A 23,010-nucleotide genomic window follows, 5' to 3' on the forward strand; every position below is an offset into this window, starting at 1 on the left:
ATAAAAAGAAGGGACTTTACAAATCAGATGATGCCAAATGGAGACTAGCCTACATCTATTTAGTCGATTGAAGAAAAGCAAAACACCGACAAACGTAAAAGACCTCTTACTGTGCGCGGTTAATATTCACTGTTCACATTCTGACCAGAGGTGGCAGACGAGCTCACTCCTTTCTCTGAAGCTGGCTGAGTGCCGAGAACATGCAGTTGATTCCTCTGAAATTGGTTTTCTACTCCGTTCCGCTGGAATTCTCCCCACTCTTTACCTCCAACCTCTAGATCAATGAATTCACATATCCACCTCCCTACTCAAACGGTGCCAGTGGACAGCTCCCGTAACAAGTGAACCTCGTATGTCGTTTCCCAAGTCTATTTGGGGTACTCTATTACTCTACACTGGGAACCTTGAAAAATGGAGAATCAACGTATTTGAGTCGAAGTTGCCACGCGAACTTGGAAAGTATATGCACATTTCTGATTCCTGTGCACACTTTCAGATTTTTTCTTTCCAGTTTTGGTTCGCTTATCATCTTGTTTGGCGCTCATGAATTGAATTCCACTTTGTGTTTGAAACAAGGATTTGTGTGATTTTGGGACAGGCGCTCAACGGCGAAGGGGAAAAATCATGGAGAACAGAATTGGATTTATTTGGCTGAAAAGGCTACTTTTTGTGTTTGTGTGGGTATCTTTTCTCAGCGGCGATGCAACATCATACGGTAAGTCAGTGATTTTTGGTATATCCGTAAATGAAAGTCCGAGCGTTGATGGTGGAAATACACATTTTAATTTATGCGATGAAAGTACCGAGGCAAACTGGTATGCCAGAGGATGTCATTCTAGTGCACTGATATAAAAACGAGAAATATGTACTTGTTCGTTAAGATGCTAGCGTCCCGTTGTGGGTTAACGTATATTGACCATTATGTGTCTCGCTTTAGAGATGTCTGTGCAGATACAATTGGGATGTAAGTGCAGTCTACTATATTTCTTTTTCCCTCTTCCCCCAGAACCGCAGAACCCTTTTGCTTAAGACACTAATTTCTTCAATACAGATCTGCGGTGATTTTAAGTTTTAGTTTGCTGACCAGTTTGTGTGGTCACTGGTGATTTTAATTAGCTTGCAACGTGTCTGTGGGTTGACTCTTTCGAGACAGGATTATCTTTTTCGCTTGTACATTGTAAAGATTTCACAATACAGCATTTTTAACTTAACAAGTTTACCGACAGGGTGAAAGAAAGAGCGAGAGTGTAAGAACATGAACGTTAGTATACGATTTATAATAGCTTTGCACAAGAAGCCACTGAATTTTTAATAATCTCTAATTTTCATTGAAATGCTTATGCTACCAATCGTGGTGTAGTTGTACCGTTGTTCTGTCTTGTCGGCGTGATCTTCCCTGCATTTGTTGCTTTATTGGCTATAGTTGAGGTTTACCGAAGACGTACTATATGCGTTTATGTGTGTCAATAGGTCACCTGCTTTATCCTTCTCATTAGTTACTCGTATGCTTTGGGCGATCGATCCGTATGTTGAACATGAAGTAAACGAATATGAAGACTGCAGTAAATATTGCAGTTTTGTCACAATGCTCGCGAGTTTATTTTTAATCCAATTGCAGGTCTTTAAAATCCAGACAATTGACGGATGCAGAAATACGTTGTTCCTCGTACGAGTGTTGATAAGAACAAATAGGCTATGCTATGAAAAATGACTTGAGAATGGAGCAAAGAAAGATGTTTCAGTAGAAACTAATTTTGATTGTTACTATCATGATCCGTCGTTGTACTGTTCACTGTAGTAGGTAGTAATGGGTTTGTTTTGAAAGTAAATTAACCTCCTCTGCCTTTGTAAAGCCGGATTGTAGGCTATTATTGCTCGTAGCAACGGCAATTGTCAACCATGCACTCATCAGTAATGCAGGTGTTCATTGGCATATCGTCTTTGCTTAACATAAGTGTATATACATTTTTTGTTGTATTGGCAGGTGATACCGGAATAAATGAAAATGAATACACGCACTACACATATTAACCGTTGCGGAGGATACTGCAGTTTAATAGATTGTCAGTTTGTGACCGTGCATCAATAGTAATTTCATTCACAGTCCTACCTCATACTCTGTGGAGCTCGATTCATGTACTGTATCATATTGAAACGCTCAGGTAAAATACCCACTCAAAATCTGTTACCGTGGATTACATTAGTATTCTGATGTGATACGTGCACGCCGCAGCCACTGTTGACCCAATGCATGGAATAGTTACTTTGGAAATGGGGGGAGGGGGCACAGCGAGTTAGCGAAAGATGGAAAAGGGATAGTCTACGTTCATGTGTTAAATTATTAGGAAAATTATTCTGAAACTGTTGAAGGTTTATTATAGAAATTCAAATATGGGCAGACCAACGCTGGGGTCATTTTCAGGGTAGCTTTTTTTCACAAGCAAAAAGCGTGTGTGCGTTTTTGTGTCCAATAAAGCGGATAATTCATAACTCCTTACAAGCGGCATGGAGTGCAAGGGTTGAGATGCGCCGCACTTATCAACTGAACACAATAGTTTGTAGCCAAGCTGAGAGCGAACAACGCTGCGTTTGGAAACGAAGCCGAGCCAAACACACGCAGTGGTGCAATATAAATCAGCTCGTTTTTGCTGTCACCACCTTAAGCCGGCTCTGCAGTTTTTATGGTGAGCACATCGAACGTCTCATTCTTGCGTAAGCGGAGCTAGGGAGACGGTGTGGTTTGGCTTCGGTTGCGTATTCATTCATGCTTCTCACATGATACGTTACCAATATATTTTTTCCACGGAAAAATATAAATTGATTAAATGTGTTTGTTAATACCTCTGACGATGTAGTACTCGCAGTATCCAGCTCTGTGAAGTCTGAACGTCTACGTTGTATTTAGTGCAAGTTGCCACAAGAGGAGCACTCTACCCCCACAGTTACGCTTTATATGTGACCACAGATATTCCGTTAATCACATAAATAGGCATATGCAACCGTTAGCTTACTGCGAGTTATGAATGGTGAAAATGCATAAGTAACCAATTATGACCATAACTGCATAAATTTGGCCGAAGCTTGACTGTGCCATAAATTCAAGTAGTAGGTAGGCTACTACTGAGAGGAAGGTTCGCCTAGTTGGTGATTACTTTGTAAGGACAGGCTTTATTGGGTGTGCTTTTATTTATTCATTTTGTCTGAACATATTCGTTGCAAAATAATACAATTGAACACGCCCTTTTAAAAATGACTTCAGCATTATTACTGTGCCTTTCTGACACTAAAATTAAAAAGACCCTCCGGTGGCATAACGCCTCGTGAGAAATAAGTGTTCTTGAAATAAGTCCCCGGAGTCTTGGATGCGCACCCATTTTGTGGCATGTGTCACTGTGGATTCCTCGTGGGCAGAACTTGTTTTTTACGAATGATAACCTGACCAGTCATATTCATCAGTGACTCATCAAATGCATACGGATGAGGTGGCTGCCAGCATCATTTAGAACCGCGGGGTGAAGACCATCGGCCCGTGACAAGCCAACAAAACAAGGATTTAACTCGCAGGCGTAACAAAACAGCGTCAGCTATAACGTAAGCCAGAAAGATTTGTTTTAACGGTCACAAATCGATTGCGTTTCCCTAAAGTGCCAAATTTCCAGCCTGCCTTTCAGGCGACTGTAATGGTAATTAATTACGCAAATGCCATGCTGCACACTGCTGGTGTGGTTGTGCGCTTTTTTCTTTGAAGGAAAAGGCAGGGCGCCGTTATGGATGGGTAATAAGACTGGCTTTTATGTGGTTTAAACTCAACTAAAGCAGCTGCAATTACTTCTCAGTAGGATCCTCTTGAGTACAAAATTAGGAAGAAAAGCCAACCATTATGTATCTATATGACTGAAATGAGCTGTCAGTCACAGATTTACGTCCCAAAGCGTGCATGATGTCGGTTTATGGTTACGACAGCTGCATTTTATAAGAATACAGATGGCAAAGAATTTCGTCAACGTACATACATCGGGATGAGCTTCTCTATTTTAGATTCCCTTCACTCTATTGCCATTTTAAATATGTAAATATTATGCAAATGACGGGTTTCTTCCAGAATAATCAAACTGATCAGGTGTTTCCCCATGAAGCCATTAGAATGTCATAGTTGTAAATTCCTTGAGTGAAATATGTAATAGTAACAATGCATAATTATTGCGACCAGAGGCAAGGGTGGTAGTATTACTTGCTTTCTTTGTATTGTCACATGTACAACACCTGTGGCATGGAACTTTTTGTCCCCATTTATCAGTATTCACTTTCTTCATGGCTTCACTCATACAGCTGTGATCTAGCCAGAGAAAGAGTACACATCCCTGTCGACTGGAATGCTTCATTCACATCCAGGTTCACAGTTTGATACTCTTCCATAATATATTGGCTCTCAGTTAATTGTTCAATATATCAAAGGGGAGGCTTTTGGAGTTTACACCTCCTAAAGTAAGCAGTCAATGTGTTTTCCTAGTATGAAAACAAGGAAATGACATGTTATTCTAAAATGTTGATGGCAGAGGGACAGGTGCTAAATATTTATCTGATCCTGTCAAAGGCAAAAGAAGAATGCATGGTGAACTGAAATCTTACTCCAATGATGCATGTCCTCTCTGGATGTCAGTTATGGCCAGGTCAGTTGAAGGACTTCATGTAATAGCACTTTGACATTGATCAGGCTACCTGCTTTTTGTCCTGCTGTCTTTGGCCATTTGTCAAATCCTTAAAGAGTAGATATGCATCTTTAAGGAAAAACATCAACTAAAGACTACATATAGTCAAATGTGTGGTCATTTCTAACCTGTAGAATAATCTCTTAATTTGCACATAGATTCCTTTACACCTGAACTAAACAACATCATGAATCTTTTAACTGGAGAATGGAGGCCACTCTTTAGTGTATTGTGTATAAATTCAATTTTGTCATTCGCATTTGGCTGTCTTGAAAAAGTGGTCCATTGCTTTTGAGTAACACTTCCTATTAGGGCCCACTGTGAATTTGAAATTTGCCTCTTCTGGCTTGGACGTTAAAATGTCTGTAGTTCTTTTCGATGCATTTACAGTTAACCTTTAAAATCAGTTGACTACATTTCCCAGTGTATATTCCATGATCATTGTGCAGTCAACTATCTATGGGCTCATACAGGAAAGGTAATGACAGGTTTCAGGCATAAATTCAAGTCAGTTTGGAATGAGAGATGATCATGGTTGTTCTGTGTTAGACCAGGATGTAGCTATACAGGTTCTGTAAGGAAAGCTGGGAATCCTGGAAATGAATCCAAAGAATCTGCCCAATTTAAAATGCTTTAAAAATGCTAAAGATGCACCTAGAGGTAGAAAAAAATTGAGATGCGCTTTTTTTGTGTTGCCATTCATGCACAATTCCTCAGGTGGCCACTACGCCTGCTGTATTATTTATGCACATCCCCCACATCCCCTTTGTGTAAGACATCCTTCTCAGAAAGCTTGAATAAATTGTTTCGATTGGCAACCGTGGCTCTGAGTGCTCAGGGGAGCAGGGTTCAGGACCGGCTCTTTGATTGTCAGCACCTCTCTGATCGCCTGACAGAAGCTGGAACGCTTAAAAACTTTAATTTTACACAGCTGTGCTAAACACCCTCATCCATAGCATATCGACTCAGATAATCTCCGGAACATGCCGTTGCATTTTAATGCGACTCCCTCCATTGAAAGCTCATCAGTCCACATATCATCAACCTCTCAGCGTACATGACGGCGGTGCTCTTTTTCCTGTCTGATGATTAAATGGGGTAGGCTGTAATGCAAGGGTGAAGAACCTAAGCGGAAACAGTGAGTTAGCGAGTCCTTTGTTTTTAAGGTTGCATGGCATACCATACAGCCACTGCTTCTTTCAGTAAAAAAAGATCCCAGATGTTTAAGCATCTGCTCTGTTTCTTTGCATATGAATTGGAGGAGAATGCCTCATGCAGCCCATTACAAAACACTCTACAAACATAGATGAATGCTGTTCGTCTGACGCTGCATCAAAGGGCCCACATGATTTGAATGTAACTGAATTGACAAAGAAACATTTTTTTTTTGGCAAATAACTCTGCAGCATCTAAGCTTTCCTTGTTAGCATACGGATGTACAATCCACTGTGTCATATTTTATTACAGAAAATATGGTATTAGTAGGAGTCTCTAGCGGAGCACAAGTTTTAATTATCAAACACTTTGATGCACGTCTGGATATTTCCACTCCAGGTAAAGAACAGAAAGAACTTGCCAGTCCCATGGGGGGCACATGCAGAGTGCTTTCTTTTTAATAAGCTTTTTATTTCAGTTTTGAATTTTTTTTGCTACACTTTATGCATACACATGATTTCAAACTAATATCCATGATGGGGTTTGTTCCTAAAGCAGTAATGGAGCAATTTGGTATCACTGGAATCTTTGATAGTCACACCCATTGCCTTTGGATTCAGAATGTAGAAACTGATCAAGCACTTCACACTGCTGCGTTTCTTTTGCCAAAATTCCTGCCAGGTGTAAATGGAAGTAATAAAAATGCAGTAAAACATGGCAGGTGAGGATGGTCTAAATCAGTAATGTATCCATTTCAAACACATTCAGTGTGGATAGAAATTCTTTGTGCACAGTGAGACTACATCCAGATGTTTCATTGTTTTATATTACAGTATTTGCAATTTTTGTGCATAATATGGAAATTAAGTCATCAGCTGTGGTGGGACCTTGCCCCCTTAGCTGAAATGAAGAGACAGAAGATTGACATAAGAATAAAAAAACGCTTTTTTTAAGACCAGTCACCGAGATGGAGCTGAGAAAGTGGGCATTCCACAGTCTACTCTGGCAGGGTGTCTAGTGTTAGAAAGGCAGGGAGAGCATCATGAGGGGAAAAAGGTGACAAAAAGGCAGCTAAGACTGAGGCAGCATGTGACACAAAGAGACAGCGACTGCACCACGGCATTGTAGCACACACAGCACTAAAGATCACAGAGGCACTTAAAAATCATTAACTTGAGTCATTTCATTAGAGTATGTGCCCTGGGAATTGTAGCCTACAGAGTGTGTTCAATTTGCAGGGTGTTATTATTTATTTTATTGAACAAAAGCTTGTATGAAAATACGCCATCCAAATACATTGTGTTCCATGAATTTAGCAAAGGACCTTTCTCAATTAAATGAGAGGGAAAAAAACATTTAAAACATGTCGTCCATTTCATCCATTCATTTGTAAGTCTTAAAAGTCAGCTGTTTATAAGAATCAAATCATCCTAGTGTGCACTGCATCTATGGTGTCTGAGGTAATCTGTGCATTTGGGCGGATAGTTTGAATATTCCAAAGACCCAGATGGTTTAGTTATGTATAGTTGCCGTTTGAAAATGTTGTGAAGTTATTGGTTTCATATGCAGTATTCTCACAGCAAAATTATGCATTTTCACTTTTAAATGATATGTTTCCTCTTGTAGTTACAGCTTTATTTTTGGATATGTTGTTAAAATTATACCATAATTACACAATCATAATATGGTTGCACTGAAACTATTCATTAGCTATTTTCTCTTCCAGAAATGACTTTTTTTGGCAATTATCACATTGCCTGCAAAGCTACACAGTCCCTTTTCCTCCTCACAACAAACATTCTAACCTCTGTTGGAGACCCCCATCCTCAGGAGGCAAGCCTGTCTGTACTGATGTGAAGTGTGCCCAGGGACTAGGGACTGTCACTTAGAGTAGATCTGATGGTGGGTTGATGCAAAGTGCTGGGCTTCAGGGGGTGAATGAGAGCAAGTCATGCAAAGCGAGTAATTTCCCCCCCCTCCCCAACACACACACACACACACACACACACACACACACACACCTTAATAAAATAAATAAAATTCTCTTATTATTCAACACTGAGCCCATTGAGCCAGCTCTCATTAGGTGTGTACCGGCACTGGTGAAATAGAATTTTTTCTGTTTTCGGGTTTACTTAAAATTCCTTTTGGTGTCACAGGGCTATTTTCTAAGCCAATGAATATATTGAAATCGCATCAAGGCTGCCTTGCAGAGCAGCTTAGCGGGTTAAACAAATTAACAGCAGGTTGCTGTAACCTCTCCCAATTATGGGAGAGCTTTAATGAGAACAGATTATTCCTAATAGCCAATTGAGACGACAGAGCTGCATCAATGTGTATTATCTTAATTTATAGCGGTTTTATTTTTCTTTAAAGTGAGTCTTATTATCTGTGCCATTTTTAAAATTTGTCACTTTACCAAGTATAAACGGCCCTTTGGTTCACACGAGAGTATAATAATTAAAGGGAGTTCAGCAAACTGAGTTGATGTGCAAAATTAATGGTGGTAAATGAAGGAATACTGGCATGCAAACAAGGGAGAGTGACATACACAAGACTCAATGCTAGTTACAGGAGTACAGTCAAGCAAATCTGAGGGAAGTAAAGTCTGCATTCAGTATACCCTCAGTTCACTTTTCCCAGTTATTTTTCTCTTCTTTTTGTTCGTCTTTGTTCATTTTAGCACATGTGGAACTTATAGTGTTGTGAAAGAAATATGAAAAAAAAGGCTTTTTTGAGGTAAACCTTAAAGACGATTAACTGTGAGACTGAACATATTTCAAAGTGTTTTGTCCTTCCCTTTGGCTTTAAAATCTCCTTTAATCAGTGAATAAGATTTACAATGAAATGTTTTGGGTACACACCGCAGGCACAACTTTAGTTGGAGTGGGATAGACATCTGTTGTTTCAGCATGTGCAGCATGGAGCATGTTCACTTTGATACAGTATATGGAGGGGTTCATTACACAGAATGCTGTGTGATATTCCAGGAGTTTCTTTTAAAAATGCCACAAAATGAGCAAAACTTTTCAGTAGCTTTGTCTGCCATTGTTTCAAATACACATTTGTTTAGAAGAGAAGTACTCTGGAAAAATCAATCAATAGCTTTGTGTGCCATTTTCAACAACATGTCCAACATTTTCTGTATTATCAGTTGAAGTTTTCTGCCTTATTTCAGCGACGTCTCATATCAGTTACCATGTATCATCATGTATAAGCTTAGTTACTGCATTGGATCATCTGTAAATCAATGAATCATATTCCAGTTATCACTAAAATGACAGAGATCATTTCTAATTTATTTTCAGCAAAATTATTAGTGCAACATATAGGATGTAGGGACAATCGATACAGCAATCTGCCACACCCTCTATCCAGCATTCCTGTTATGTAAAAAGAGACAACTGTGCTGGATTTGTAGTTTTTATGTACTTTATATTGCAGCCAAACAATAATCTAAGACAAAGATTTGGTCTCTTTTCATACGCTCCGCTTGATATTTGATGATGAGAGTCTTTTTACTCATCACACCATTCAGGTTACCGCCAACTGGTCTTTCTTTCAGACTGTGTTATGCCACACTCAAGCTGTCATCGCTTGTAAATTCATTGAAGGCAATCACCCAAATTTGAGAACACTTTCAAGATCGCCCTTCTGTTCAGTGACCCAGTGTGAGAAAGTCTGGCAGCAGGAGAGGTTGCGTTCATGGTCGATTGTCTGCAGTAGCAGCGAACGAAAGAGACATGTCATTCTCAACAGAAGTGTTAATACATAGAGCCGTCCTCTCTGTAATTTCCATCTGATGTGACGTAGTGGGGGAGATGCCTATTGTTCACAGAAGATAATAAAATATTAGAAAGCACTTCCTAAAATATCGAAAGATGTCTTTCTGTTATTGCAGATCATGCCCAAAAGCATATGGTAATCGAATCCTTTTATGATCGTTTCATGTTTCAGACAATTTGCATGTGATTATCGTCAACATTAAATTAAGCTGTTGAGCACTGTCATCAAGGACCACTCATTGTCTTAGCTGTCTGCAGGACCTTGAAGCATTTTATTCCATGAAAATTCAGCTGTGCAATGAATGGGCTAGAAACCTGAATCCTAGCGCTCAGTGCATCACTAATCTTTTTAAGTGCCCATAAATTTCACCAATACTTGGCAGAAATATGAAGCCGAACAGATTGCTTGGGGTCAGTGCATTTTGGAGGCTGACACAACTAGTAATGCAAATTTATGATAGTTCTGCTCTCAGTCCTCTAGATCCCTCCTAAGAGGGAGTCCTGTCAGTTGTTGCATTGTTTAATGCTAGTATAAGATGTGTTTCATGCATTGCCCAATGCAGCCACTGCGGTGAACCTAATTATTTTCTGTATCTCCTAATACAGCAGTGAATGAAAAAAAATGTATTCCTTGTTCTAATTGCATTCTGATTCCTTCCAAATTATTTTAGTTGTTCTGTAAAAATGTTTAGTATTTATTTTTTGTCATTTTTACTTTGTATCTATTTTTCTTTTATGTAATGTCAGTACTGAAGTTGTTCCAGCTGCTACAGTTGCCTCTGTGGTAGAGAAAATCTTTAGTTCTGAAACTGACCTTGTTTGACATATGACAATATGAGCCATGGGGCTCCAGTAAACATTGTCATTGTGCAATATAAACCTCATCTGCAGAGATGTGACCATAGGATATGTCATTTTCCTGCCTATTAGCTCAAATTAGAGGCGGCCTCCACGCACAGTAACGAGCGGAGAAGCTGATTGAAGATGACATGTAGAGTTTTGCGCATTTGTGGAACGCGGGGGGAGGAGGCAGAGGGATGTGCCTGGTAGGCGAAACGGAAGAGATTCCAGCTTTAGTTTGTCGGAGGTTGTTCGTTAGCAGAGTCTTTGTGAATGATTATGTACTGTTATCCTCTGTAAATGTCACCGCTTTGTCCTTGTCGCAATGCATCGCTGCCGCTGTCTTGAAGTCTTCCTGAGAGCTCGATGAAAATGCATGTAAGATTGGAGGCAATCAACAGATGGTTCAGCACAATGATTAGCAGCGGCCTTGGGAGTGGTGATTTACTGGGACTTTGAACTTTCGTAAAGTTGATTAACCTTCCACCGCAGACCATGGGATAATAAACTGATTCAAATGAGTCGTCTCAGATGTTTAACATTTGCCATCTGAGATTCTCTCTCCAGCACTTTTCGGGTTCTGTTATTCCTCGAGTGAGAACAAAAAAAATGGATATCCAGCGCTTTCTGAAATGACTTTTGGAATGACTGTGTCGAGGCCTTCATTTTCAGACTCCGCCTGCAGCTGTGTTCCCTCCTAGAAGACTTTTTGGGTTATTACCTGTGAAAATGCTGGAAAGAAACCGCTTGCCTCAGAGCTGAGGCTCAGGCAGCTAAGATTTGAGTGCGCACGCTATGCCATCTGGGATGAGGCCTAGTTTCCCCCATTTTCTTTGTGGATCCGCTCAGACGCAGAGCAGCCGAGCGAGAAAACATTCGCAAACACGGAGATGGATTCATTATCATTTGCTAAATAGATAAAAAAAAGAGGTGGGTGGGTTCAGTCCCTTGTTGATCCAAACTAAGTGTCAAGTGAGAGGCCTATCAAAACACACAATCACAAACTAACCAACAAGCGCAGAACTCTCTGAGGACAACTCTTAGTAGAATGTGATGGTATCGCATATGCTGAAAACTGTGTTGGAACAGATAACTGTGTCTCTTACTTTGCCCCATCAATGTTTGTGGAAGCAACATAGTTTATGTATTTGACAGCAAGTGCAATTTGCACTGGCCTGGTACCAGAAGTTTTTTATTGCTTTTTGCATTGATCACATAGAGAACAGGTTTAATAACATTGCCAAAACGTGTTTCTATCCTCATGTCGGTGTGCTGCCCCTATGAATGCCATTTGAAGGGTAGTCTGAATTAACTTCCAGTGAATACAGCTTAATGTCGTGTGAGGTGTAGTGTCCTCTTTTGTAGGGATGGGAGAGTGAGGCTTCCAAAACCTCACTGCAGGTGGAGGTGCTGTCAATGACCACCTCATGAACGAATGAAATTAATTCACTCTCCATAGCAAAACATTTGATTGGTCCAAAACAGCGAGTCACATGATTGTTCCACCCATTTTTGTATCATGATGCGTCATTCTCCTATAAGTGCTGTTTTATTGTTATCATTTTTAAAATTGTTTAATATGTAACATGAGAACATTGACAGGATTATGCAGTAACTACAGTGGAACAGCAATGTGACTGCATGCTGCATTTTCTTATAAATGAGAAAATGAGAAATGAGAATGAATGAGAAATAAATGAGAAAAAGATTTCTGACTGAGTAGGTTTTTGCGTATTTGAATATAACTGGTAACACAAAAAAATTAAGCATTTGCAATTAAGCAAAGTAAAATTTAAGCAAAAAAAGTAAGCACTTTTGCTCTCATACATTTCACATCTAGCAAATGGCTTCACAATGTGACATTACCTTGGAATTGTCAGTTGGATTGGTATTATGGCTTCATGGCCATGTTACATATTATAAATAATCATTTATGTGGTAGAAAGCTATTTATTCTCATTTGTTAAACAACCTTGAATTGTTGTAGATAGATGCATAATGTTATATCCATTTGATATTTGAATTTACATATGCTGGCACACATGGTGTCTTAGTCTTACCGTATATAGCAAATATATGTAGATGTGTGTGGAAAAACATTTGGCTTAACCTGGAAGAATGATTTGCATAACCCTCAGTTGTTGAGCTACAAATTGTTTTGTTACATGGTTTGACAGCCATATGGCATAGTGGGAAATATATGTTTATTTATGTGCTTGGACATCATTGATGTTTGTTGCCAACATAACCATAACATCTTAAAAATATGTGCATGAAAAAACATCCCTTGTGAAGCTACATAATATTTACTGATGTCCTTCAATGTCTGTTCAGACTTCCAGTAGCGTAAACTTCGAATTCTGCTCTGACCCTGACAATTTTATGCAAAAGGTCATACTGTGACACACAAGGCCATGTGGGCTAAAAAACATGCTAAGCCTTGCTGTACAGCATAATTCCGTGTATGTCTTACACATCTCGTACTTGCGCATAAAAGCCTGTGAGCATGCTAGCAACCTCAGTGTGTTTTGTGATTCAGGATACAGCATCAGTTTGACTCAGGTTAACAAATGCAGTTTAGTGTTTCCCCTAGGTTGAAAGGTTGGCTATTGTCACACAAAAAAGACTGTATGTATCTTTTCAATCACATTGATTAACTTGCCAACATATTCATATATGAGATTATGAGAAAGAGATCTCCTGTCTATAGCAGCAGTATATCTATATCTAATTTGTCTTGCAGTCTTTTCAAATGGGAGCTGGGTCCTTTAAGATGGGGCAATGAGGCTGAGTTTAGGATCGGGTGGGAATTCTTCAATATCTAGCAAGATGCAGGGAACAGGGGGGAACGATTACTGTTTAGCTCAGCTACTCTGATTGCATCTGAAAGACTAAATTGGCAGAGTGTGTGGAAAGCAAACCCAGGGAGAGACCCTACCTGCCCAAACATCCCGGGCAGAATAGAGCAGGATGTCAATTGCGGTGCACATAAGATATCCTATATCAGAATCCCCAGACTGGCCAATGGGGGGGGGGGGGGGGGGGGGGGGGTACAGAGAGAATGGGAAACAGAAAGTGCAGCCTGGACTTCTGTGACGGCTCATTGATAACACAGCGCTCCTGGCTATTGAGATTATTCTGTCATTGATTTGGACAGGGGAGGCAGAAACGCTTCATGCGTTATTGGCTATGCAGACAGCAAATTGTCAGGCTCCAGTAATTACTGAGGAATCAGTATGCTCTATGTAGGGCTTTTGAACATAAAATCCTGCAGCATAACTAGAGCTTTTGGGGGTGGGGGGGGGGGGGGGGGAGCGAGGCAGACTATGGCAAGACGGATCTCAGCTGACATGCCTCCTTCATTTCTTAATGCCGTTGCAGCTGGTAAGCTAATGCAGTGTGAGTGACGCTTGTTGCATTAGGTTATACAGCATCATTGGTGAGGGCAGGTTATGTTCGTCATCAGTCGTAGGTGCTTTTCTTGACCAATAAACTGCCACAGTGCTGATTTAACAATATTCAAATTGTTCACGATTATAACATCTGTTGCGGCAGTGTAGCATAGTTTTAAAGCACACCACTTGTAACTGAAAGGTTGCTGGTTTGATTTCCTGCTGGGGCACTGCTGTTGTACTCTTGGACAAAGTACTCAACCCACAACTCCCTCAGTAAATATCCAGCTGTATAAATGGTTAATGTGTAAAAAAAAATTTTAACCTGTGTAAGTTGCTCTGGATAAGGGCATTTGCTAAATGCCTGTAATATAATATGTAATTTTGCCATCATCATACAGCCATTGTGCTCATTACAATAGTCAAATAGTACTTTTGAGGTTATTAATTTATAGTGAAAGGTAGTTTTGTTTGCTGCTGAAAAAACACCCCCATCACCTCCCACCATCTTATCTCAGCGAGGTGGCCTCGGCGGGCAGATCTGTATCGCCCTCACCTCTCTGTATCGCCACACCAATATCTGTTATTCTGCACATGCTGTCCTCACGGCTGACAATAGCGGGTCTGCCCACACGCCATGATTGAGCTTGCCTCTGAAAAGCACACCCGGCCATTGAATATTAGCAAAGGTCTATTAGATAAGACACAGGGTAAGCATTCGGTTGTGCATAACTAGCAGTTAGAATGGCCATCTTCTTGATGCGTGCTTCCCACCCCTAAGCTTCACTTTCAGATACTTACATTTTCTTCCAGAAAACTTTCCACAAAAGTTTTTTTTTTTTCCCATGAAAAGAGAGCAGTGAAGACAAGAAAATGACAAAAAATCATTTTTCCTTCTGAAACACATCTGTCATAGCACGTCACACTACAGAAGAGGGGCTTTCATCTGTGTGTGATTTTTTTTTTTAATGTATTTATTTGAAAACTCATCCATCCACAAAATCTGCGACAGCTGCTGATATAGAGAAGAATGCTTCAAGCATATGGCCGGCCCCGGAAGCCACCAACGGCTGAGTGGCGAGATGTCTTTGTCTTGAGTGTTCGCAGGCTTGATCCTCACCTGCGCACACGAATGTGTGAAACACACTCGGCGTGTGACGTACATTGAGCGGGACTACTCTTTTGTTGCTACTGAAAAAAATGCCTGCATCGCCTCACACTGTCTTATCTCAGTGAGGTCGCCACAGCAAGCAGAGCTGTATCGCCTTCATCTCTCTCAGTATCGCCACACCAATATCTGTTATTCTCCACATGCTGTCCTTACGGCTGAGAACAGTGGGTCTGCCCACACGCCATGATTGAGCTTGCCTCTGAAAAGCACACCCGGCCATTGAATTTACATTTACATTTTTACATTTACATTTATTCATTTAGCAGACGCTTTTATCCAAAGCGACTTACATAGGTTACAGTTCTTTACAATGTTATCCATTTATACAGCTGGATATTTACTGAGGCAATTGTGGGTTAAGTACCTTGCCCAAGGGTACAGCAGCAGTGTCCCAGCGGGGATCGAACCGGCAACCTTTCGGTTACGAGTCCTGCTCCTTAACCACTATGCTACACTGCCACCCGAATATCAGCGAAGGGCTATGTACAATGTGATTGGATCTCAGCGGGTTGTCCGGTGTAGAAACAAGACCTGCCGCGCTCAGTGCGGATAGTACGTTTTACGGTAAACCGTTTTGAAGACCGCCTTTGGACAAATTTTTATGATGAATTCTTGTTTCTAAAATTTCTGATGGTGAATACATCAGGGCCAATCAAGGTCTTCGAAGCACAAGACCAGGGGGGCCAAAGTACAGCCTGCAGTCCAAATGCGGCCCGGGGGCAGATTTTATATGGCCCGTGGCCTTTCTCCCAAAATATACTGTGAGTGGCCCGTCACAGTGCCAGCGCTACAGTACAATATTAGGCTAGCGCTACAGTACAATATTAGGCTATGTGGGGAAGACGTGAAATGTGCTATTCAAGTGGCCTACCACACGATGGCAGCACTAACAGTTTGGAGACCTGCAAAATATTGAAGAAGAAATTAAACTTGTCCCTTAATAACAAACTGATTGGTTAGTCTACCAATCAATCACTATGGCTGCAAAGAAGCGCAAAGTTGATATCGAGGGCCACTGCTTTCAATACAGATGGAAAACAGAGTACTTTTTCATTGAAAGCTGAAATAATTGCGTCTGTCTCATTTGCCAAGAGACTGTCGCTGTTATGAAAGAATTCATTGTGAAGAGACATTACGAAACTAAGCATAGTTGGTACCAGAAACTGTCCAGCTGTGAAAGGACTAACAAAGTGAAGCAACTGGAAGCTAGCTTGGCCTCTCAGCAACAACTCTTCTCACGGGCAAAAGATTTAAAGAAAAAAGGTACCAGAGCTAGCTACGAAGTGGCGATGCTAATTGTGAAGCGCGCTAAACCTTTTGCTGAGGGCGAGTTTGTGGAAGACTGTGTAATGAAGACGGTGGATGCCATTTGTCCTGAGAAAAAGCAGGAGTTTTCCAATGTTTGCCTGACTCAAAATAACATGACACTGAGAATAGAAGAATTATCTACAGACATCAAGAGAAAGGTGAGTGAGAAGGGAGCTCGGTTTGACTTTTTTTCACTAGCCTGCGATGAGAGCACTGACCAAACCAATATAACTCAGCTACTTATTTTTTGAGGGGAGTTGATGATGACATGAACATTACTGAAGAATTGCTATTTAATCTTACTGTTTCATAATTCATTAAAAACTGCACAGTGCATTTTGAATTTTACTAAGAAGTCAGTGTAAGAAGATGTGCAGGCAAGGCTTGCTATGTTATTGATCACAGCCCATTTAATTGTTGATTTATTATTACACTAAAACTAAAATCTTTTAGAATGCGTATGTAAAATTAAAAACAAGGAGCTGGCCCTTGGGTATTTTCACAAGATCTAGTTTGGCCACCCCTGCACAAGACCATTCTAAACAGTGAACCTGTGATGTAACCGTGGGTATTCCATCAATGTCCACCAATAAATTATTGATGTCGCTTTAAAATTGCTTAGCTTTAACACCATTGCATTCACCACAATGTACAACTTCTCTGAAACTGTATTTTCTTGCATTACTGCTAACAGGGACCATCAGTTTGCACTTTATGTAATTGTAATAGGCCTAACAACAGCCCAAAACCTGGCCTTACCCCTGTCCCAACTCCTGTACCAGTGCAAAATATATAGCACTTGATCTTCTTATACTGCTTATTGTTACTGGCCCTCCTGGACCAGGAGCATTTGCTTGCATATGAATGAATATAGTTACATCAACTTGACCAACTTCTGCTCATTAGTAACCAGACTACATTAAAGCAATATAGATAGAGCCACCCATGGCAGATTGTAGAATTCAATTTGTGATGTTTCATTCGAGTAGCTTATTATTATTTTTTCCCGTCTGATCCATTTAATGATAATAACGATAATTTAAATGATGCCTCTGGGATCGAGTCCAAACTATTTATAAATATTACCTGGAACCCAGCTGGGACATGCTGATATGCATATTCTCTCCTTCCTTCAAAGTAAACTGTAGAACTCAGAGCAAAACACATTTGGATGAATTGAATAGAATATTTACTCTGGAGAAGGGGCTATTAGCTCACTTACACAGCCAAGCCAGTGCAGTCCTGTTGTTGCATTTCTTACCAAGCCTGGCTGTATTCTGGTACATGTTCAGTGCTTAGAGTTAACTGAAATATCCATTCACCATCTTTAAGCATTCGGCCAAGCTGCATCCTGTACTATGTCTGGTCTGCAAGGTGGAAAACTGGATGAAACTGGGCTGACGTATCCTGGCTTGGTAATAGGCGCTCGGGTACTTTATTGGCAGAACAGTATGTGTGACACACCGCTGGCTTGCCAGCTCAGTGTGGCGCTGCAGAGGACTTTAAGGATGCTGTAAATCACTGGAGCGTTGTGACCCCTCCTCCCCCTCCACCTCCCGGAGACCTTTAGTGATTTCAGATAACCGTGACAGCGCCAGGATGCCAATCAGCATGCGGCCGATGAGCTGCGGGATGGAGCGCTGTTGTGTCACCAGCTGCCATAATTTATCATCCGGGGGTAAGCTGCCCAGCAGAGAGGAGAGTCAGTCAAAGCAGCATCAAGTACCTGCATGCTGTCAGAGGAAGGGCACTTTATTGCAGGGGTGGGTTTCATACGGATTTCGTGTGTGTGTGTGTGTGTGTGTGTGTGTGTGTGTACGTGTATGTATATATGTGTGTGTGTGTGTGTGTGTGTGTGTGTGTATGTGTGCGTGCCAGTGTGCATGTACTTGTGTCTCCAGATTTCAAGGTAGCTTCAGAGATTTTTTATATCTTTATTTGTTCAACTGTTGCAAGGTTGAATGGGCTACTTGAACTATGCACGCAAATGTCCATCCGTATTGTACACTTGAACATCAAATTTGTGCTCTTCAGATAATGGAAATAAGAATTAGCATTTCTTAGCAGATCTTCCTGTCTGTCACCTAGCAACCCCTCATACCACCACCATCTAATATGAGATTTGGCACCTGAAGTGGTCATGAAGTACAGGAAATATGCTCATGATGTATGTGAATTTAGATTTTACCATCAATGGTTTTAAGAGGACCATGTCACATGTGAAATCAGTGGTTATTGTAGTCCATCTCTTGTTTTGTTGCAGCATTCATAAAGTGCTGCACAGATGATATTTAAGTGTCCATTTTTTTCATTGTTAACAGGTATGAGGATTTGTGGGTTTGCTATAATTTAAGTGTATGAAACAATAACAACTCTGACTCTAATTTTTCAACATGTATGAAGAACAACTAAACAACTAAACCATTGTGACATAGTGGGAAGGAAGAGCTCGAAACAATCAACGACCCGCATCTCCCATGATCCCTTGGGACAGCAATTAATACAGCTCAAGTCTTGACCATTGAACAGTTGATTGGTCCGGCGATTGAGTAAATACACTAGGATGCTTATTCAATTACAACAGACCCTCCATAATGGTTACGGAGTGAGGCAACCTAAAGATGGCAGGTTCAATTCTCAGATGAGCTGTTGTTCTTTTGACTGAGGTACTTAATTAAATGACTTCAGTAAATCCAATTATATGTATGGATTGCGTGTAAAATGCAAGCTATCCAAGCAGCCCAAGATAAAGGTGTGTATGAATGAATGAATGAAATAAATGAATTCTGAAAGCTTTGTGGCAGTCGCTGTACCGTCTGTTCTTTGTGTGAGTTCTCATGGGAAGCTTCAGTTCAGTTACAACTGAGGTCAGTACAAATTTGAGTCAACAAAACAGAGACACTGGTGTCACAGAGGTGTGTGTGGGTGTGGATGTGCGTGTGCGTGCATGGATTTCTCCCTCTTACAACACACTCGGAGCTTGGTTTAATAGGTTCGGTTCAGGTCGAGTTAACAAGAATTCCAAATAATCCACTCCATGTGTGGTGACAGAGGAAAGCGATAAAAAAACAACATTTTAGAAAGAGGGGGAGAGACTGGCACAGAGGGAGAGGGATGAGAGAGAGAGAGAAGGGGAAAAGGGGAATTGAATAGCAAACAGACCTGTGCATTTGGGCCCGCTGACATTAAAGGCAGCTGATGACACGAGACAAAAAAAAGCGCAGCGTGTTCAAAGGGTCAAACCCTCAGCTCTCATTTCCATGAGAATCGGCTCCTCGCTCCTCCATCTGTCCCTGGCCGGATTGCTCTGATGTGACGGTGACGGCTAGGGGAGGGGAGCTGCGGGGGCTGTGTGGGGGTGTGGGGGGGTGGGGGGGGGGGGCAGCTATCATCAGTCCCCCCGCCCCCCCCCAGCCCACCCCCGCTCAGCTGGCCCCTCCCCTCAGCGCCGGCTCTCGGTGCAGCGACAGCATGCGGGAGAGAGCTCCTCAGTCAGGGTTAGCGGAGCGGCGTTTATTAAGTGCGGCGCTAATTCTCTGGCATATGATTAACAGCAGAGCGCGGTGCGTGAGGTTCATCTGAAGCCGGCTGCAGCTCAGCACTGTCAAATTCGGTCACGCGCCACTTACGGAGAAACAGCCAGCGGACGTTCGGTGGAGGAACCGCCGGCTTCCGTGGTATCAGTTGCCCAACTTGCTCTTACAAGAACTGACTTGGGTTATCCGCATGTCCCATTTTTTCTGTCTTGTGTGGTTTTCGCCTCCTAGGTGATGGCTTTTTGAAAGCTTCTGAATGCATAATTTACGGCGGTTACACTCATTCATACGCAGTGTTTAAGTATACTGTGTCCCCCACCACAAATTGAAGACATTAATAATTATACCATTACTTCTGGCTGAGAGACCACAGGATATGCAAACAGTTCAGAACTAATGCTTTACATTACATGTTGTAGTATGAATATGGAGTGCAGAAGTGGTGATAAATATATAAACCCAAACATTTTGACATTCAGATTAATTCCAGACCGATTATGGTCATATTTCAGTCCTTTGAAAATAAAACATGGGTTTTAAGATGGTTTGCACTTTAGCTCTACTGCGGTAGCTTTATGGTATTAACAGCAGTGCATATTTGATTATACAGTCTACAGTAGAATTTTCAAGTCCAAATACGCTAAAGTCAAATGTCCTTGAGTGATTAGGTGGTCCAACATATTATGACTAATAATTTTATAAAGAAATAAATCCCAGGATAAAGCACAACCCATGCAATTAACTTAATTCTGGTATGATTGACAGATCACAAGACGGTAGTCAAAAGACTGAATAGCTCCACTGGCATGATAATGAGAGACCAGAAATGCTGTAGTTAACTGACCTTATTGAACATTCAGTGGCACAAACCTGACACAGATTTTCCTGGAAACATTCAGGAACATACAGGTTTATCTACACAGGCAGCATGACATATAGAATCGACGTTGATCAAAGTATGTTTTCAGTTGTGAACAATTTACGTATACAAACATATTTAGAAATGAAAAAACAAAAATACTGATATCATGCTATTTTAAAAATATGGCTTACAAGTAGTATGTGCCTTACATATTTTATATGTTGCCCCATATCTCTTCGCCTGTTCCACACACACACACACACAGACACGCACACACACACACCAGTGCCCACCACCTGAGCTCCAGGGAAACCAGGAAGCAGAAGGGTGGTTCTGAATCAGGCGGTGCCACGGGGCATCATTACTTAATGTACCATAGATTTTTTTTATTAATTGAGACCTACGCTGACCCGCCAGTCTGGCTCCTAATTAGCGTTCAGTGCAGTGTAATACAGGCAGGGACACTCGCACATGCGACCCTGCTTTGTCAGAGAGCGCTCGGATTCGGGGCGTCATTAGGCGTCCGCCTCGGTGCCGTACCCCATGCGGACACATAAAGGCACCACGTGGCGCGCCTCTGATCCCGGGTCACACGCTTTTTGTGCGCCATTGAAACGGAGCGAACGCGGCAGCTTCTCCCAGCCTTGTCTCCAGGGCCGGGCCATTAGAAATGAGAAGCTCTTTCTGGTTTTTGAAATTTGAATTAAGGTTTAACCTATTGCTTTGTTATATAAGTACTTTTCCCCATTGTCCTTTCATTTGTTTCAGTCAGTGTTTACGCAGACACATTGACTGCACTGCGTGCAAGTCTGAAGTGGGTTGCTTGTACTTCTTTTAAGGTTTGCTTACTTTGGCAAGTTAAACTTAAAAACTCCTTGGATTTATGTGTCTCATAAGCAGTCTTACTGGAACAATGACACCCCAAAGAGCAGATCCATATTGGAAATTTTCTGATAGATAGGAGGAGAGATTCTCATAATTCATGTGCTGTTAAAGTGGCAGATTATAACTGCTCATGACATGTGGTGTTATTATCAGGTATCCATGTGTCAGGAGATGCATCAGATCATACTACCTCAAATATCTCATCCTTTCAAACAAAATGTAGTATGAATTGATGAGTGTAAGACTTCTGGACTTCTGTCACCCCAAGCAGTGTGTTTGGAGTTGGTAGTGGTAGAATAACAAAAGTGGACAGAAAAATCAATTGCTCAAAGTGTATTTTTACTTATACATGTCTTTTAAGGTTATTTTATCCTATGCATTCCAACTGGTGTAAACCCCACTTGGAACAAACGAAATAGTGTATTTTAAATGTATAACATATAGGCTTATATATATACACACATGTGCACACACACATAAACACACACACACACACACACATACATACATATGTATGTGTGTGCTTGTGGGTCTCAAGCCTTGTCCTTTATGTTTGCTGATAATGTCAAAGTAATTAAGTCATTACTCGTCAATTGCAATCTAGTAATTTCAGTCATTGTTCAGGCAGCAGGAAGGAGGAGCCCAAATTTCCCACAGCGGGTAAAATAAATTGTCTAGGAACCGCAGGCCTTATGGGAGGGCGGCCGCCACGGGCTTCTGCAGGAGGGGATTGAACACCCACAATGCACTGGCGCTCCCGGGCAGAGGGGGACTCCATCTGGGAAATAGACATCTGTTCCTCCCTTTTGTTTCCTTCGACGCTCTTAAATCCTCTTCCCTCTCTCCCCCCCCTCGCCGCTGTTTGCTTTGATATCGAGAGCCGGGTATCAGGTGGGCCCCGCACAGCACCACCTCTGTGCCGCGGTGGCCCTTGCACCGCACGGGGTGACTGTGAGACTCGAGGGGCGCGGCTCGCCTCCAGCGCGCACTGCGGGGGGCATGGGGGGGGGACGTGCAGCGGTACTCGAAAAACACCCGTGGGAGTCGGGGGCTTCACAATGGCCCTTGAAGGCTGGCTTCAGTGCCTGCTATGCGGCTGCCAGGAGGACCATCTGTGGTGCTTTGGATGGCCCCTCCTGACGGCTGCTGCGGGCTCTGCAACTCAATAAATTTGTGGCCATATTCCTTTGTGCTCCGAGACAATAGCCTGACCAAAACCGCATTCGATGAGTAACGAAAATCCGTGAGTGTGGTTCATTACCACATACTCTGACGCTCTGCCTGTCTGAGTCCATAGGCAGCTCTGGTGCCTAAGAGCTGGAGCGTTGAGCACTCCTGTTTCTTTTGATGGCCTGTGTTGAGATAAG

At 41.7% G+C, this 23,010-nt stretch overlaps 1 protein-coding gene across 1 annotated transcript in view; it reads left to right on the plus strand.

The window, feature by feature from the left end:
- The first annotated feature begins 283 nt into the window (after window positions 1-283).
- Window positions 284-23,010, plus strand: part of dcc (DCC netrin 1 receptor) — a 250,072-nt gene continuing 227,345 nt past the window's right edge. Inside the window, exon 1 of the mRNA XM_036529616.1 lies at window positions 284-715. Coding sequence (XP_036385509.1) covers window positions 625-715 — 91 coding nt within the window. The 5' untranslated portion in view covers window positions 284-624. The remainder of the gene's footprint in view (window positions 716-23,010) is intronic.

The sequence above is a fragment of the Megalops cyprinoides genome, chromosome 5 (genome assembly GCF_013368585.1).
Source record: "Megalops cyprinoides isolate fMegCyp1 chromosome 5, fMegCyp1.pri, whole genome shotgun sequence".
NCBI classification, from domain to species: Eukaryota; Metazoa; Chordata; class Actinopteri; order Elopiformes; family Megalopidae; genus Megalops; species Megalops cyprinoides.